Genomic DNA, 18,697 nt, shown 5'->3' on the forward strand with positions numbered 1-18,697 from the left:
CTGAAAAGACCCAACTTAAGAACTACCGACCCATCTCCTTACTAAATGTGGATTACAAAATCTTTGCTGATGTTTTAGCAAAGAGACTGAAAAGAGTTTTGATGGAGGAGATTCATGGGGACCAAGCGGGCTTTCTCCCGAAAAGGCACTTGTCGGATAATGTAAGGAATATAATTGACATTTTGGAGAAGCTGGAAGTGAATATAAACACTAAGGCTGTTTTGATATTTGTGGATGCCGAGAAAGCCTTTGACAACATTTCTTGGAGTTTTATGTTGAAGAACCTCCGGGGGATGGGGGTAGGCCAAGGGTTTGAAAATGGTATAGGTGCAATATATTCTGAACAGAAAGCAAAATTAATTGTAAATAATGTTGTAACAGAAGAGTTTAAGATTGAAAAAGGGACACGACAGGGGTGCCCTATTTCCCCATTACTTTTTATATCGGTCCTTGAGGTTTTGCTTAATATGATCAGGAGGGACCAGTTGGTTAAAGGCATTCAGGTCGGAGTCAAACAATACAAATTGAGAGCATTTGCAGATGACCTGGTACTTACATTACAGGAGCCAGAAGCTAGCACGAAAAGAGTTTTGGAAATAATCCAAGAGTTTGGTCAATTGGCAGGATTTAAATTGAATAAGTTAAAGACTAAGGTATTGGAGAAAAATCTAACACAGATTGAAAAAGAAAGGTTTCAGAATGAGACGGGGTTGACTGTGGCTAAAAAAGTGAAATATTTGGGTGTGAATATGACAGCTAAGAATGTGAATTTATTTAAAGACAATTATGAAAAAACTTGGACAGAAGTGAAAAAAGATCTAGAAATATGGTCAAACTTGAAGCTTTCCTTGTTAGGTCGAATTGCAGTTATAAAGATGAATGTTTTGCCAAGAATGTTGTTTTTGTTTCAAACATTACAAATAATGGATAAAATGGACTGTTTCAAGAAGTGGCAGAAAGATATATCTAAATTTGTCTGGCAGGGCAAGAAGCCCAGAATAAAATTTAAGATATTAACGGATTCAAAGGAAAGAGGGGGGTTTGCCCTGCCAGACTTTAAATTGTACTATGAAGCGGCAGCTTTCTGCTGGCTAAAAGAATGGCTGCTTCTTGAAAATACAGACATTTTGGATCTGGAAGGATTTAACAATATTTTTGGGTGGCATGCATATTTGTGGTATGACAAGGTTAAAGCGCATAAAAGTTTCAAAAACCATATTGTCAGAAAAGCACTGCTGAATGTCTGGGTTAAATATAAGGACTTGCTGGAAAATAAGACTCCAAGATGGTTATCACCAATGGAAGCTAAGGCAGTTAAAAAGCTAAATATGGAGTCGAAATGGCCAAGATATTGGGAAATTTTGGAAAAGGAAGGGGACAAACTGAGATTGCAGAGTTTTGAAAAATTAAAAGGGAAGGTGAGAGATTGGTTACATTATCACCAAATAAATGAAGTGTTTAAACTAGACAGAAAAATAGGCTTCCAGGTGGAAAAATCAAAATTAGAGACTGAACTGTTAGAATCCAGTACTAAGAATTTGTCAAAAATGTATGATCTGCTGCTGAAATGGAATACACAAGATGAAATGGTAAAATCAAGTATGATTAAATGGGCTCAGGACATTGGCCATAACATCATGTTTGCTGATTGGGAAAAGTTGTGGACCACCGGGTTGAAGTTTACGGTGTGTAACGCCTTAAGAGAAAATATAATGAAAATGATTTATAGGTGGTACATAACCCCAGTCAAGCTTGCAAAGATCTATCATTTGCCTGATAATAAATGTTGGAAATGTAAAGAAAAGGAAGGTACATTCTTTCACCTCTGGTGGACGTGCCCGAAGATTAAGGCACTCTGGGAAATGATTTATAACGAACTGAAAAAGGTATTTAAATATACTTTCCCCAAGAAACCAGAGGCCTTTCTCTTGGGTATTGTCGACCAGGGGGTGTTAAAGACAGATACAACTTTTTTCATGTATGCTACAACAGCAGCTAGAATACTTATTGCAAAGTACTGGAAGACACAGGACCTACCCACACTGGAAGAATGGCAGATGAAGGTGATGGACTATATGAACTTGGCAGAGATGACGAGCAGAATCCGAGACCAGGGAAGAGAAGCGGCGGAAGAAGAATGGAAAAAGTTCAAGGACTACTTAAAGAAATATTATAAAATTGGAGACAGTTAGAATGATGTTGGATTAAAACAAATGGTTACTATCAGTAATGGTTATGACAAAGAGAATAAGGGTGATTAGCATAAATTTATAATAAAATAAGGCAAGATTTCGCTGAATAACTGTAAGAATTTGGAATACAGAAACGGGAAGTAAGAGGAGGTCGAGGAAGTAAGGTTTAGAAATTGGGTTATGAAATGGTACTTGTTTTATGTTTTATTATTGTTGAATGTTTGTTCATGTATGTTTTGTTTCTGTTATATAAAAAATTGTTCAATAAAAATATTATATATATAAAAAAAAAAAATAAAAAAAAGAAATTTGAAACAAGAGTTGGAGCCCCCCATAGGCTTTGCGTTCAAGTATGGAAGACTGGCTGGAAGCAACAAGGATTCTGCTGGGCCGGAGCCCCTCCGAGACTTGGGGTTTAACATTAAGGACCATCGAAGAGACCGGCAGAAAGGAACTGAGAGAGATAAAAGGGCCTCGGACGTGAGGTCTCCAGGCTAAATAAATAACATAAAGACTGATGGACATTGGTTGGGGACTGGAACCGGGAAAAAGGGCGGGTGGAGGTTGGGAATCCAAAGGGTACATAAGGATAATTTGTTTTTCTTTTCATTTTTAATTTGTGGTAAGGAAATTGGGTAAATCGTGGAAGGGAAATTTTGGTCGACTTTAGGAAAAAGGTTTAAGAACAATTAATGAGGTATAAGTATTGATGTGTGTTTTTAATAAGGTAAAATTGGTTTCTTCTTTTTTAAATTAATTGAAAATAAGATTGTAAAAAATAAATGGAGGAAATGGAAAAAAGAAGCAAAGTAAAATAATGGTATGTTAGAATAAATGTATAAATTAAGGTAAAGAAATAAGTTAAGGACTTGCTGAACTGATAATTTAAATTGGAATACAAGAAGGGGAGGTGTGAGGAGGTCTGAGAAATAAGGTTAAGAACAATAAGTATGAATAATTTTATGTGTTTCTTTTTTATTTTTTCTTTCTTTGTTGTTTAATTTTGTTATGTATTTTTGTATCTTTCTTTTGTTTTGTTTATTTTTTGTTCTTGTTTAATTCTTGAAAATGCTAATAAATATTTAATAAAAAAAAAAAAAAGGAGCAAACCAGGGATATTTGAGGGAGCAGGCTAGCAGGCAGGGCCCATGACTTACTTCACAGGAGCTTACACAACACAAAACACCGTTGCCGTATGTAGGCTTTATTTGATTTGGGTTTTATCTTTTTTATTTTGGAAATGTGCATCGTTTTTTCCCTTTAAATTTTTTGGGGGCCCCTAAGCTGTAGCTTGTTTAGCTTATACGTAAATCCGGCACTGTGTGCAACTGTATAAATGAAGAAACAAATCTGGAGAGCCCTAGCTTGAGAAAGGCTGGCACAGAGCCTCGGAACTGCCCCTCCTGGGCTTCTGAGTCAGATCTTGCTGAAGATGAGCATCCAGGGACTTGCCACAGCCCCAGGCAGGAAAAGCCACCCCCAGCCCCCAGCAGCCTCTTAGCTGAAGCTCAAGACCACCCGTGTGCAGGATGAATCCCTTCCCAGCCACCCCTCTCTCTCCTTCCCTTGTCCTGTAAGCAGAGGTGGTGACTGGACTGGGGACCTTCTGCATGCAAAACAAGGGACCCACCCATTTCTCAGGTGGGGCAGCACTGGCAGAGGCCCTGTGGGCAGGCAGAAGGGGCAGGACAGGCCCGGCTGCCCCTTCCTGGGAGAATGGTCTCTGCTTGGAGAAAGGGCCCTTGAGGCTCTGGGGCAGAGCAGTTGCCCTGCATGCAGAAGCCCCCAGGCTCAGTCCCCAACGACATCGCCAGGTCGGGCTGCCTGGAAGCCTGGGGCGCCCCCGCTGCCCACCAGTGTAGGCCGGGCAGAGCCAGAGGGAGCCCAGGGGCCTGACTCTGCTTCCAAGGCCAGCTGCCTCTTCCTGCCTGAACAGGGCCTCCCTGGGGGGCTGTGGAAGAGGGCAGGAGCGAGAGGAGCCTTGCTGGGGGTGTGGCGATGCCCCCCCCTGCCTCTGTCTGCCTGTCCAACCTTTCCTCTTCTCTTCAAGGTGAGAAATGCCGGAGTTTCATTGACCTTGCTCCAGCTTCCGAGAAAGGTAAGAGATGCGCATCAGCCGGGGTCACCTTTGCGCAGGTGACATTGGCAGCACCAGGAGAAGGAGGGAGGGAGGGAGAGAGGGAAGGAGGGAGCGTGTCTGTCTGCCTCTGTCTCTTATCCCCCCCCCCCCGTGTTTTGATGGTGAGATCAGCACCGCTGAACCGAGAAATCCTGTCCTTTTGCAGAGGAGAGCCAAGGCCCTTGTCCTGCCTCGGTTTGCCTGTAAGCAACAGGCGTATCCTAGCTTCCTTTGCTGGGAGGGAGCCTGTTCATAACTGGGGGGCAGAACGGCTGTTCCCTGATGAGTCTTTTGCCCCTGTTGTGCCTGTGCTGGAAGTGGCAAGGTCAGAGCAACGCAAGAGCCCTGCTTTGCAGACCTCTAAAAGCCACGAGGGTTGACCTGTCAACTCAGGGTCCCGTGCTGGGGGGGGGGGTCTTGCCCCACCTGGGTTTTGCCCTGGTAGCTCCTTCTGCTTTGGGGCCCCCTTCCTTCCTCCCGGATCCTGCAGAGATGCCACCTTGCTGCCACTCCACCTGCCAGGCCCCACGTTTGGTTCTCTTGCCTTCCTCCAGAGCTGCACAAGGGGCCGGGGGCTTCCTAGCCCACCTCCTTTGTGGCAAAGAGCCTACTTGATTGGCCCTCTCCATTGCCTTTCCAGATCTCCCCAGAGATTGGGGGCGGCACAGGGCAGCTGCTGGCATCGAGGGGACCAGGAGGTTTGGGGCTGGCCTGAGTCCCTGAAGGGCTGCTGCTGCCTTTTCTCCTGTGAGCCTGTCTTTGTGCCCCCCCACCCTCTTTGTGCCCCCTCTCCCAGGTTTAGATGGGTGACTGCAGGTGGCAACACCCACCCCCACCCGCTTGTGGGGTTTTCTCCCCTGGCAAAGGTGTGCAGTGCATCCTTACGGCCGACTTCCAGTTGGCATTGCTCAAGCCTCGGCACCTGCCATGGAGACCACCGGCCGCACGTTGCTTCCCTGACTGTCTCCTTCCCTTTTCACTGCCATTGGGCTGAATTTTTGATTGTAAGCTTCCTGGGGCTGAGACCTTGTCCTCGTTTCAGCATCACCAACTCTGATGGTGCTCTCTAAATAAAAATGGTGATTTTAGGCGCTTGGTGAAATCTGCCCTCTCCGCTCGTGCTGTGGTTTTTAATCGTGCTGCTTTCTTTGTATTTATTGTTTGGAAGCTGATTTTAGAGGGTATTTCTTTTATTGCTTTTTTCTTTTCTTTTTTGGTAAGTCCGCATGAGGACTATTCAGGGGGAAGGCAGGACATAAATTTCCTAAACAAATAATGCTTTGCACGTTCTGTTCTCTTCCTTTCCCGAGGCAGGCAGTGAACTCTGAGGACTAGTGGGCTTTCATGGCCACGGAGGGAGGGAGGGAGGGCTGGGGCCAAACGAAGGAATATGATTGCTACTAGCCGCCAGTGGGCTATGAAAAGAACCCCCACCCCATCCTGGTGGCCCCTTCCCAGAAAACGCTTGCTTCTCTTTGCCTCGAAAGGGCAGATCCACGGTTCTGGGAGCAGGGCTGTTTTCCAATTGAGCTTGGAATCAACCCAGCAGCAGCTCAGCTGGAAACTCCCTTGCTCAGCTTAGGATCATAGAATTGTCAAGTCGGAAGGGACCCCCCGAAGGTCATCTAGCCCAACCCCTTGCAGTGCGGGAGTCGCAGCTCAAGCTTGCCCTGCCTCTCTGATCTGAGAGAGCTCCCTCCCGGTGCTGACGGTGTCCCTTGTGCGCTTGCAGGAGTCTTGTGGCTGTCGGTGGTGTCAGAAGTGCTCTACATCGCTTTGCTGGTCATCGGTTTCAGCCTCATGTGCCTTGAGCTCATCCACTCCAACAACGTGATTGACGGGCTCAAACTCAATGCTTTTGCTGCCGTCTTCACGGTGCTCTCAGGTAGGTCCCTGCGCAAGCCCAGGAAATATTCCGGAAAGTAGCTGCACTCCTTGCACTGCAGCAAGGTGAAAACAGCTACTTGGTCATGGAAGAAATAAAGAAAATACTAAGAATATCATATAGTAAAAAGCCAGAGGCATTCCTTTTAGGAATTTTAAATGATGATATTCCAAAAGACAAAACTAAATTTTTCTTATACGCGATGTCTGCAGCAAGAATCCTGGTGGCTAAGTATTGGAAAGGGAATCAGTTACCCACTAGGGGAGAGTGGTTATGCAAGCTTTCAGAATACTGAGAATTAGCCAAATTGACAGACATAATAAGACAAAAACAAAAAAGTGAAGTAAAAGAAGAATGGGAGTGCCTAAATGAATACCTTAAAAGTCAAGGTTCGAGGACAGAAATCTGGCTCAGTCTGGAATAACCTTGTGAAGTGAAAGGATAAGAAAGAGGGATTTATATTTAGATGTTAGGATAGAGATGATAAGGAAAACAGGAAGACACAATGAGAGATAAAGGAGGTGCTGTGGGATTGGTGGAAGTCAATGTTTGTTTTTCTTTTTAGTGTTTATATTATTAACTTGTAAGATATGGATTTTTTTTGTTTTTTGAATGTTGTTTTTTGTGTTTTGTGTATTTTTCGATATTTTTGTGTTGTTGTTGTGTGGAAAATACTAATAAAATTGAGACACAATGACAAAAAAAATTAAATTAAAAAAGAAAACAGCTACTTGGTTGAGCTGGAATGGTTTGTTTTTGAGGCTGGGGTCATCAGTGAAGACCATTTCTTTCCTCTCCCAGATATGAGGCGGTCTTGCTCTGAGCTGGACCCACCTTGGGCCGCTGCATTCCATGCCAACCTTCGGCAGAGGGCACTTTCACTGCCTGGCCACACGGGGCCTTGAACCCAAAACTTCTAGCTCACAAATAATAATGATGATAATAATTTATTATTTGTACCCTGCCCATCTGACTGGGAAGCCAAGTTACAGGGAACCAGGCAGAGGGCCTTCTCAGTGGTGGCGCCTTCCCTGTGGAACGCCCTCCCACCAGATGTCAAAAAGAACAACAACTACCAGACTTTTAGAAGACATCTGAAGGCAGCCCTGTTTAGGGAAGCTTTTAACGTTTGATGTATTATAGTATTTTAATATTTTTTGGGAAGCCGCCCAGAGTGGCTGGGGAAGCCCAGCCAGATGGGCGGGGTATAAATAATAAATAATAAATAATAAATAATAATTATTGTTATTATTATTTCCCCAGCCACTCTGGGCGGCTCCCAACATATATAAAAGCATAAAACCTTAAGCCTTACAAAGCTTCCCTAAACAGGGCTGCCTTCAGATGTCTTCTAAAAGCCAGATAGTTGCTTGTCTCCTTGACATCCGATGGGAGGGAATTCCACAGGGTGGAGGCCGCTACTGAGAAGGCCCTCTGCCTGGTTTCCTGTACTGCTGAGCTACAGTCCCCCCCCTCCAAGTGACAGGACACCTGCTTGGCCTGCAGAAGGTCCCAGGGCTGGTCCCTGGCAGCATCTCCAGCTGCAGAGGGAGGTGGGTCTCCGGTGATGGGGAGCTTGCCCCACAGTTGCTGGGCTCGATGGTGGCCTGGCTCCAAGACAGCCTCAGGGTCTCCCCTGTCCCGGCGATGCAAACCTTTGGGTCTGTGTTGTGGGAATGTTCAGGGATGCAGGAGAGGATATATTGTTTGATTATAGCCTTTCCAACTTGTGTTAACAAGTTCACAATTTAGCAGAGTAACATTCCCCTTTTTAAACTCACAGCAGATGCATTTGCTCAGGCTCGCTAAAGCCACTATAATAACTGTTCTGGTATTTCCCCCTTATTAAATTTTCCCCATAAAAGATAAGACATGACACAGTCTTCTATGAAAGTATAAAAAGAGTTTACTCACATTTTGTTCACAATCGGATCCCAGAAGGCAGACTTAGCTTAGAAAAATAACATACACCTGGAAACTATCTCATAAGGAGACAGTCCCTCTGTCCTCTCTTGGTTGGAAGCCAAGAGAGCATCTTTGGCTAAGCAGATGTTGCTTCTTTGATGCATGTAGTCACAGAGAGAGAGATGGCTGCCCTGCCCTGTGCTTTTGTCGTTACCTGCACAGGTGAGGCCACGCCCACCTCTAGTCACATACAGAGGAAGTCTGTCCCAGCCCAGAAGGAAACAGGAAGTTGACCTGCTGGCTGGACAAACATTCCTCCCCCTGTGTAAACATGTTCACTCTAGGAATGTTGCACTTGACTGCTCTTGTGTTTCGCATCCCACCTGTGTCTCCTTGCAGGGCTCTTGGGAATGGTGGCTCACATGATGTACACCCAGGTGTTCCAGGTGACAGTCAGCCTCGGCCCGGAAGACTGGAGGCCGCACTCGTGGGACTACGGCTGGTCCTTCTGGTGAGACTGAGTGGCTGAAGGCTTTGCGTGGCTTGCGGGGGGGGGGACCCTCATGGAGGGCCCTCTTGGAAACAGAGGACTCTGCTGGTCCAGTGATGGGTTATCAGGAGAGCAAAGCACAGGAGGCTTCTGCAGGCAGAGACCTTTCTCTCCCCCACCCCAACTCCATTATTCAGCGATGGCCAAGGATCAGGCTGCCTTGTTTGGGCTCCTGTCAGTCTCCTGGAGTCCCACAGGCCTCCTGACACCTCTGGAATTCCAGGGGAGGGGTCCGTGGGCATCCCTTCCTCTTTTGCATCCCCCAGGGTGGAAGGACAGGGCAAGCGTGAAGAAGAGAGGCTGCTTCTGGCACAGAGCAAGGCGTGAGGTGCCTCTCCTCAGCCAAGAGTCTGGGTCTCAGGAAGGAGCTCCGTCCTGGACATCCGCTGCCGGGAGGGGGAAATGTGCCTGGGCGGTGCTTTGTTGCGCCTCGCCTTGAACTGGGGGGGGTCATTTAATTAAGATTTTACTTTCCTGTTCTAATATTCTTTCCTTGATGTCCTATGGCTGTTTTAACTGTATTTATTATTATTATTATTATTATTATTGCATTTTCACAATTACATATACATATGCAAATATCTTCTTCCATTCCCATTAGTTATATATACCATATTCATTCTTACATACATTGCATTTTGCTTTTCAAAATACTATACCAGTCACCAAAAAAACATTTCCCACCATAAATTTCTTTTTCTCCAGGTTGACTTCACACACACACACACACACACACACACACACACACACACACACCGCACCTCCTTACGGCTTCTTCATGCTTCCTTTTCTCCATACTGTGTTGTTTTCCACTTTATTTATTGTCGTTAAAAATAATAGTTCTTCCCTGATTAATTTCTCCCTCTTTATGAAGTTTATTTTCAGCACCTCTTAATTCCCCCCCCCCCCGGACACCGTTGCTTGAATAGATATATTTCAAAACAATCCCCTTCCTTTTTATACCTTTGACTCGATTGACCCCTTATTATATTTGTTTGATTGCTATGAGCCACCTTGAGCACCGTTAGGTGGAAAGGTGAAATGCAAATTAAATATATCAATCAATCAATCAATCAATCAATCAATCAATCTTTATTACGGTCCAGAGACCCAGCAAATCGTTACAACGCCATGTACAATTCAGACAGCCTACCTCCAGGTTAAACAAGCATTTTGTTCAGACTTAAAGCTAGAGATCATTGGTTCTTGCAGCCACCGATAAAAAATTCGCCACTGCTAATGTTCTAGCGTTTGTCCGGTCTTCCAGTAGGAACCTGACATGAATATATAAATATGAATGAGTGAATGTCCAGGATGCTGCCTTGGGACCCAGTACCAGAGAGAGGCATTGCTGGGCTTGGGGGGTCCTGGTCCTGGGTCTGCCACCCAGCACCCTTTCTCCCTTCTCCCCCCTCTCTCTCTGCAGCCTGGCCTGGGGCTCCTTCACCTGCTGCATGGCTGCCTCTGTCACCACCCTGAACTCCTACACCAAGACCGTCATTGAGTTCCGCCACAAGCGCAAAGTCTTTGAGCAGGGCTTCCCCGAAGAGGCCACCTACGCGGACCACGAGCCCATCACCTACTTCCATGGAAGGTCAGTGGGGCTGGCCTGGGAGGGCAGGGCGGGGAGGGGGCTGTGGGGCAGGGAGAAGGAGCCCCGCCAGCATCACGCCTGCTCCTCCTCCGTGGGGAGGCAGGGTGGGCATGCAGAGGGCAAGGATAATATAATATAATAATATAATAATAATATATAATAATTTATTATTTATACCCCACCCATCTGGCTGGGCCTCCCCAGCCACTCTGGGCGGCTTCCATAAAAACCAAAAATACAGTAAAATATCACACGTTAAAAACTTCCCTGAACAGGGCTGCCTTAAGATGTCTTCTGAATGTCAGGTAGTTGTTTATCTCTTTGACATCTGCTGGAAGGGCATTCCACAGGGCGGGCGCCACTACCGAGAAGGCCCTCTGCCTGGTTCCCTGTAGCTTTGCTTCTCGCAATGAGGGAACCGCCAGAAGGCCCTCGGCGCTAGACCTCAGCGTCCGGGCAGAATGATGGGGGTGGAGACGCTCCTTCAGGTATACTGGACCGAGGCCGTTTAGGGCTTTCAAGGTCAGCACCAACACTTTGAATTGTGCTCGGAAACGTACTGGGAGCCAATGTAGGTCTTTCAAGACCGGTGTTATATGGTCTCGGCGGCCGCCCCCAGTCACCAGTCTAGCTGCTGCATTCTGGATTAATTGTAGTTTCCGAGTCACCTTCAAAGGTAGCCCCACGTAGAGCGCATTGCAGTAATCCAAGCGGGAGATAACCAGAGCATGCACCACTCTGGCGAGACAGTCCGCAGGCAGATAGGGTCTCAGCCTACGTACCAGATGGAGCTGGTAAACAGCTGCCCTGGACACAGATTTGACCTGTGCCTCCATGGACAGCTGTGAGTCCCTCTGGGTGGGTGGTGCCCCGACCAGGGGGCTCCTCCTTTCCTCTGAGCAAGGCGCAGCTTCCTTTCGATGGGAGAGGAAACACCCCAAATAATAATAATAATAATAATAAGAATAATATTTATACCCCGCCCTCCCTGACCAAAACCGGGCTCAGAGTGGCTAACATCAAATGTATAACACATCAACATAAAATCAGGTAATCAATTGAAATACATCCTAAAATGAGATCAGGATCAGGATCAAATCCAATCAGATGGCAACCTGCAGATTAGGGCACCCTCTGTCTCTTTCTTGACTCATCGAGAAGCTTGACTCTTGCTCACCTTCACCCACAAGGACGTTGCCATTGGTTGGCCAGCACGGCGGGGGCCCCCAAATCTTTACCCGGGCCCCCCAATAATTTCTGGGTTTGTAATCTAGCTGGAGAAGATGATCTGGGTTACTGAAAGTGACATTTGGTGGAATGAATGAATTTGGCTGTCTGAAGCTCATCTGAAGGTAATGACTGGCTGGAGTGGAATGGGTTTGGTGCAAGATCTGTTGGGAACGAACTTAGCTCTGTGACGCTGTGATTCGAAGCTCGCAAAGGGAGGCAGGGAGAGAAGAGGGGCCACGGTGGTGACTCTTTTCTGCTTAATTTGGGAAGGAGATCTCTCCAGGCCCGGCTTGTGTTGGCTTAGGAGGCAGCAGGAGGCAGCAGGTGGGTGGGGAGGCAGCAGCCATCAAAACCATCCCTGATGCACCAAGTCGGAGTGATCATGAACCTCCTGAAGGTGCCACTCTCCCCCCGCCTGGGCCCTGGGGCTCCCCCCCCCTTTTGACTGGGGCAGGGAGCAGTCAAGAGGCAGCTTCTGTGCCTGGACGAAGGTGGGCAAAGCGTTGCCTGGGGTTCCTCCGGCTGGGAGAGCCTTGGGGTCGCCTGGCAGATTCCAGCTTCTCAAAATCTCTCTTGCAAAGATATGAGCAGAACATTTCCCCCGCTGACATACACCCCAGCCAGGAAGCAACGACAGGAAGGGAAGAGTCCTGTATTTTAATGTTTGCTGTCCGAAAGCCTTGCAGTTCTGTTTTCCCCCCATTTAAGTGACAGCAATGCTGATGTTGGGAAGAGAGAACCTTTCCTTCTCCCGCCTTGTTCTGGGCATGTTGATGGTCAAGCGCAGGGGCTTTGCAGCAGTGACAGCTGGTTGCACAATGGGATGTTTCCCTGCTTCTCCCCTCCCTTTCTTGCTGGTAAGTCAAGGGCTTGGCCTGCCTTCTGAGGATGGATGGGGCTTGCAAACAGATATAGGAAACTAGGGGTGGTTGGCTTTTGCTGCCCAGCTCCCCAAGGGACTGAGATGAGATGAATGGATGGAGGCAGGATGCAGTGAAAGCAAGGCAGGTCTTTATTTTCCTGTTGCAATAGAGTTCCCTCCCTCCTTGCAAGGAGGCCAGACTTTTGAAATTGCCCATCCTGTAGCCCAAGACCACCCTCCAAACATTGTACATACATCACAGAAGGAGACTGTCTCCAGTAGAAATTTGAGAGTGTTGCTTCTCTCCAGTCTGCCAGGATACCTGATAATGATGGCATGTTCTGGGTAGCCTGGCCATTCCTGGCCATTCCTTGGAGATGGTCAATACTTTAGTTCCTGAATCTCTTGCACATATAGTTTGCTCAGCTTAACAGATACTTGCCAGACTGTATTTACAGGGAGGTGTAAGCAGTCCCTACAGTCCAAAGACCATTGGAAAGCTTTCCCCATTTTCTTCCTCCTTGCAGAGAAATATTTGAGGTCAATTTGGGAGAGTCAAAATGGCTTCAGGATTGTTCTCCTGCACTATTTCAGAAACGTGGTTTATATTCTGATGTATGTGTGTTTGCCTTGTACATTTATGAGCATTTATTCTCTGTTGGAGACCTTAGAATTCTTATAACAAAACGGAGGCGATGAAGGGAACCATGGCAAGTGTTGAAAGAGGCCTTTCCTGCTCTTCGCCTTTCCAGTGGCTCTTCCTGGGTGACCAGCCTGGGCTGGTGGGGTGCACAGGATCGGGGCTTGTCCTTGGGAACGAAGCCAGGAAGGAATTGCAGGAGAGCATCACCAATTCGGGTGACATTTCCTGGCAAAAGTCCTTCCTGGATTCTTCCTCTTGCAGCAGTGTCCTACAGGCAGCCTGCTGGACCTCACTAGGCAGAGTGTGGTCCAAGTTTTTACAAATGCAAAGGGTTGTGTGTCCCCTGTAGCAGGGTCAATTCCGCATGGGGGGGGATATGGGTAAGGTGATCTCATCTGATCTTCTGGGATCCTGCAGCCATGGGCAGGGCAGGGGTTGCTGTGGGGCTTCAGTTCTGGAATGGCTGCACCCCCAGGCCACACCCTTTTGAAGGCAGAGAGGTGGAAACAGTGCCCCCCTTTTCCTGACCCCCCCAGCCTTTGCTTTGCATGTGAGCAAGGAGGAAGAGGCATCTGGCTGTAGCTCTGCAACCCTGGAGAGGCGCTGCTGCCAGTCAGTGCTGGGCCAGATGGACCCAAGGGCCTGACTTTGTCGCTGTGTTCCCTGCGGCTTTGGCTGAGGAGGCGACTGGGCTCCTCCCGGGCCCCGATCCGGCGGGGGAGTCGGCTCCTGCCCAAGGCGCGACTTGTATGTTCTCTTTTCCAGGCTGGAGGAGGAAAGAGGTGAGACGGGGGACGTGAGGCTAGCATGCCTCCATGGCTACTCCTCCAATAGTAAGTGCCGCCTGTCTCTGACTCGCTGTCTGTCTTGCATGGCGGCTCTCCGGGGCAGCAGGCCTGGCGCAGGGGGGCAGGATGTGGGGTGGCACAGACTGCCGAGGGCCTCAATGTCCGAGGCCACACAACCCCCTTCCTCTTGGCTCTTTTGGAGGGGCGCCCCACCCCCAATTCCTGACTTCACCCTGTCTCTCTGGGCATTGAAGCCTCACCTTCTGTGATGTCAGCCTTGCTTCAAGGGGCAAGCAAAGTGGCCCAAACCTCAGTGTTGTGTGTGTGGCGGGGAAACCATCTGTGTTTGTCTTCATGTCACTGAAAGCCAAAGTGGGGGGGGGGGCTGCGTTCCAATAGCTGCACCTGTCTTGTCCTGCTGCATTTGTCATTCAGGCTCCACCTGCTTAGCTTGCATGGGGAACAAGGAATTGCCCAGCATGGCTCTCTCACGCAGCTGAGGTTTAGCAAAGTGCACCTTAATTTGCAAATGATCTCATGGCTCAGGTTTTGCAAAGCTTCTTTGGCTCAGTCCACCAATAACTCGCCTTGCGAATGGAGAGCAATTTTGGATGGTGGAAGGTGGTTCTCATGGCCGAAAGGGTTGCACTGGTGGCCACATCTGTTTTTTGACCAGGTGACTCTCCTCATGTCATTGACACCCCTCCCTGCACCCCTTTGCCCTTGCATTAATCCTGTAAGGGGCCTGAGAGAGATGATTGGAGGGCTTCCAACCAGGCCTGCCCCTCTCACCTCCCCAACTGGACTCCTACCAGTAGCAAAATGGGCTGGGCTCATTTCTGAACCAGTGGCAGAGGTGCCTGATTGCTTGATGCTTCTGTGGAAATCCCGTTTGGCCTGGCGCTGTGTGTCTTGCTGGGTGATTTAGTAAAGGGGTGAGTCTGCCTGCGGGTGCGAGTTGCGCTTCAGAGTAACGTCTTGTGGATGTCAGAAGAGCCCCTTGGACCGAAGGGCTGTCTAAATCCGGAACTCTCCCTGGTGCCTCTTCCATTCCCCGAGGGCACCTGGCACTCAAAGGTTTCCTGCTTCTGGCAGAACCTCACGGCTGGGCCAAGAGGCAGGTGCCAGCTCTGCCCGGCCGTGGAAGCCGCCTGAGCCAGGGCCCAGCGCTGGGGGAGCCAATGCCGCCCCTGCCCTTCCCTCCAGTACCACGGGGAGATGCTCAGCCCAGGCCTGGTGTGACCAGGCACACGCCCCCCACCCAAAATGCTGGCACCCCCACGTGGACGGGGTGGACATCTTCTTCTCTGTACCATTTGAGTTCTGCCTTGTCTGTTTCACTGATCTCCAGCGACAAGGTGGTGTCCCTGTGGGCAAAGACAGAGAAGGGGGCTGCCAGTTCTTATTTACTGATTGTTTATTATTTACACCACACTTTCCAGAGTTACTTTCCAGTTTTCCTTTTCTGATCTTTTGGGGATGTGGGGTTCTTGCACAACAACTCCCAATCAGCTTCCGTTGCCCAAACTGAATTTATCAGTCTGTAGCTGACCCCCCCCAAAAAAAAACCACACCCAGAGACCCGAAGTTCTTCACCTGAGTGACCATGTTGGATGGCCATCGCTCAGGGATTCCCTAGCCGACTAGATGATCCTTGGAGGTCCCTTCCAACTCAACAATTCCGTGGTTCTGTGATGGGCTGTGCTGCCCCTCTGACTTGGCACTTTGATTCTGTGGCTGCTCTTTGAGCTGTGTGTTGGGGGGGGGACTGTGCATGCCTGACTCACGTGGAATCAAGCTGCCTTCCTATAACCTTCCCCGGACAAAAGGGATCCAGCCAGGACGGTCCTTTCTGCCACATTTACCATGTCTGTGTGACAGGGACTTGTTCCTTGTTCATTTAAAGCATCTTTATCTCGCTTTCTCAGAGCGGCTTTCAAAGGCCAGTGATAAGGCAGTCCCTGCGTTTGAGCTCACAGTCTAAAAGACACAACAGTAGAGGAAAAGGGATTGGGAGGGAGGAGGGGGAAAGGAAAACTGCGTGCTGCTTCTTGGCAACAGAGCTTTTGTAAAGGATCAGCTGGAACAGAGAGATTTCGAGGAGCCGAATGTTGCTGGTTTTCCAGGAGTCCCCCCTCTCTCCCTCTCCCACCCTCCTGCATCTGGGCTTTGCCTTGGCCAGGGCTGTAGCCCAGGGGGACAGCAGCTGCTGTACACCCAGGAAATCCCAGCCATGATCCCTGGCAGCATCTCTTTACGCCTGGGGCAGAGCCCTGCCTGAAGCCCTGGATCGCTGCTGCCTGCCAGTGTGGACCACAATGAGCTAGGTTGCCCAGGCACAGGCAGCTTCCTCTGGGCAATTGAGACTGTTTGCTGCAGCCCTGCCATCCTTCCCCCCCAGTGTAGACTGGATCCTCCTTTTCTACCTCTGCTTGTGCATGGACGCTTTGATTGCCGCAGTGCTTCTCTGAGTCGCCTTGGGGGCGTAAGATGGGAGAAGGTGCACGTCCGGCTTGAAGGAATCTCTGGCTGCAAGGGAGGCTGGCTGCGTTTTGGGCAGAAGGGCACACCTGCCCTGCTGCTGGCAAGAGAGGGCCAAGCAAAGTCTTCTGCTGAAGGTGCAACTGGAAGAGGGGCTGGCTCCCTGCAGAGTCTGCCCAGGCCAGCTGGGCTCCCTGAAGGAGCCCCTAAGCAGAACTTGCACCTGGGACAGCCAGCAGCCCTTGGCTGAGTCACAGCAGGTGGGATGGGCAATGCCACCCTGCCAGCTTGAGCCCTTTGCCCAATGGTCATGGAGGAAGCGGACAGCAAGAGCCCTCCCCCCCCAAGCCTGTGGGCACCCAAGTCTGTCTTGGTTGGCCTGCTTACTGTGGCCAGGATCCCAGGGGGAATTTCTGCCTCTCACTGCAAGCACCCTCTGGTGCCCTTCCAGTTTTGGGGATTCAGCCCCTGGTAGGCTCAGGAGGGAACTGCTGTGCAAAAGACCCCCACAGACCCCTTTTTTGGTGAGAGGAGAAAAGGCATGCAAGCCTTTTGCCTCCACCTGCCCCCAAAATTCTCATTACAACCCCTGCCCCCAAATTTGTCTTTGAGTGGGGAGAAATCCTGCTCTCCATACATTTGGCGTAGCTGCGGCCTTTGCTTACGGGACCTGAAATGTGCCAGCCAGGAGGGGAGTGAAAACTCTCGGTCTCTTGCAGGGCTGCACAACACTCAGCTGTGAAGCCGCAGCGAAATGCCAGGAGCCACGATGGGCAGAGGAGCGTCTCGCAGGCCCCGTCCAGCTCTCCCACCAGCACCACCAATTCTTCCCCGCTTTCGTCGGAGCCCAGCAGCCGCCTCGCCTCCCCTGAAGCCAGGCATCTGGATGTGGCCCCAGCCGCCGCTCAAGGGACTGCTGAGCACGGCCGCCTGAATCCAAGTGCACAGGCCGGGGTGTCGGCAGCAGGACCTGGGCCTGTGGCCCCTCACCAACCCTCAAGGCTGGCATCCCACCCAGCCCCCCCGAGGCCCAACCTGGTGCCAGAGAACATGATGCGCAGAGCCCTGCTGCCTCGCCATGGCAATCCTCCTGTGAGCCGAGAGTTCCTGGCCGCGGCATCAGGAAACCAGCTGGCAAGGCAGATGCGTGCCCAGCCTCTTGGGCATGTGAAGCTGGCAGAAGAGGACGTGAGAGCAGCTCAGGAAGAGGAGGACTTGAAGAGGTTTGTGGGTTGCGTGAGGGGCCTGCTGCCAAAAGGCGGCCTCATTCTGCACCGGGGATTGTGAGAGCCTCTCTGCTCAGCTCTGTAGGAATGAGTCCCATGGTAGTGCCAAAGAGTTAGCTGTTCTGCATCATTCATCCAGGAAGCGGCCAAGATGCCATCTTGGGGCTCTTGGTGGGTGCTTTGCGGGTGTTGTGGGTGCCAACACCGGCCTCTTCCTACTGGGCTGCAGTGTGAGAGTTCAGCCATGGCAACAGCAAGAGGCTCTCTATATGGTCCCAGGCAACGCTTTAGAAAAATGTGGCATGGGAAGTGTAGTGTGTCTGTGATGCTGTTGTCCTGCAGACCTAAAAGAGAGTTGAATGGGGTGCCCCCTCCCCTGGGATGTGTGGCGCATGAAATGCCCGTGGTGTGCAAGGAATGTTTTCCTGCCATGCGCACTGCCTCTGTGGCCGGCACAAAGGCACTTCCCATCCCTCTCCCAGCAGGTGGCACGAAAGGGGCACAAGCAGTGCTGGCAGAGGGAGGGGCTGCTCAGCGTATGATGCCACCCCTCCCTTCTCTCTTCCCAGCAGAGGCCTGGTGACCCGTCAGGAGCTGCTGGCGGTGGAGCAAGAGCTGCAGGAGGTCCGGGAAGAGCTGAAGTGCCTGCGCTGGAAGGTCCGGCACATCGGGGAGACGGTGCAGCCGCTGGCCGAGGAGAGCAAGCGCTACAATGGCTACACCCTGACGGAGCTGAAGGCCCTGGTCCAGTCCGAAAAGGACCCCTGCAAAGCCGCCCACAAGATCCTGGCGCTGCTCTTCAGCGACGTCTACCTGCTGCAGCACTTGGCGGCGGCCGACCAGGCCTGCAACTCCAGGACCCTCCCCAGACCCCAAATGGACCCGGAGCTCTACACGGTCTACTGCGACATCCTGCAGAGCATCTTCCCCGGGATGAGCAGCCAGGCCCTGCGGGAGAGGACGCAGCTGGGCATGTAGGAAGGCCCAAGCCCCCTGGGGACAGAGGGCGCCCAGCCAAGGGCCAGCAGGCCGGGGGGTGACTCTGGCCCCATCCTCGGCCCTTTCCCACCCACGGTCCCTGCCACCGCTAGAGGCCTGGGGAGAAGCAGGTGGACCTGGCTTGGGACAACCCTGAGTCTGCAGAACACAGCATATATTTATTCATAGCTTTTTTAAAAAAGAAGACGACAGATATGTATTAAATATTGCTGGTTTTGTTTTT

General features: G+C 50.1%; 1 protein-coding gene across 2 annotated transcripts in view; it reads left to right on the forward strand.

Moving 5' to 3' along the window:
* Nucleotides 1-18,697, forward strand: part of LOC128401278 (uncharacterized) — a 32,265-nt gene extending 13,568 nt beyond the window's left edge. Inside the window, exons 2-7 of one of the 2 annotated variants that reach the window (XM_053364091.1) lie at nt 4,243-4,290; nt 6,044-6,196; nt 8,501-8,612; nt 10,078-10,245; nt 16,969-17,472; nt 18,045-18,697. In XM_053364091.1, coding sequence (XP_053220066.1) covers nt 4,243-4,290; nt 6,044-6,196; nt 8,501-8,612; nt 10,078-10,245; nt 16,969-17,472; nt 18,045-18,453 — 1,394 coding nt within the window. In that variant the 3' untranslated portion in view covers nt 18,454-18,697. The remainder of the gene's footprint in view (nt 1-4,242; nt 4,291-6,043; nt 6,197-8,500; nt 8,613-10,077; nt 10,246-16,968; nt 17,473-18,044) is intronic. The other variant, XM_053364092.1, reaches the window with a different exon arrangement.

Source organism: Podarcis raffonei, chromosome 14 (genome assembly GCF_027172205.1).
Source record: "Podarcis raffonei isolate rPodRaf1 chromosome 14, rPodRaf1.pri, whole genome shotgun sequence".
NCBI classification, from domain to species: Eukaryota; Metazoa; Chordata; class Lepidosauria; order Squamata; family Lacertidae; genus Podarcis; species Podarcis raffonei.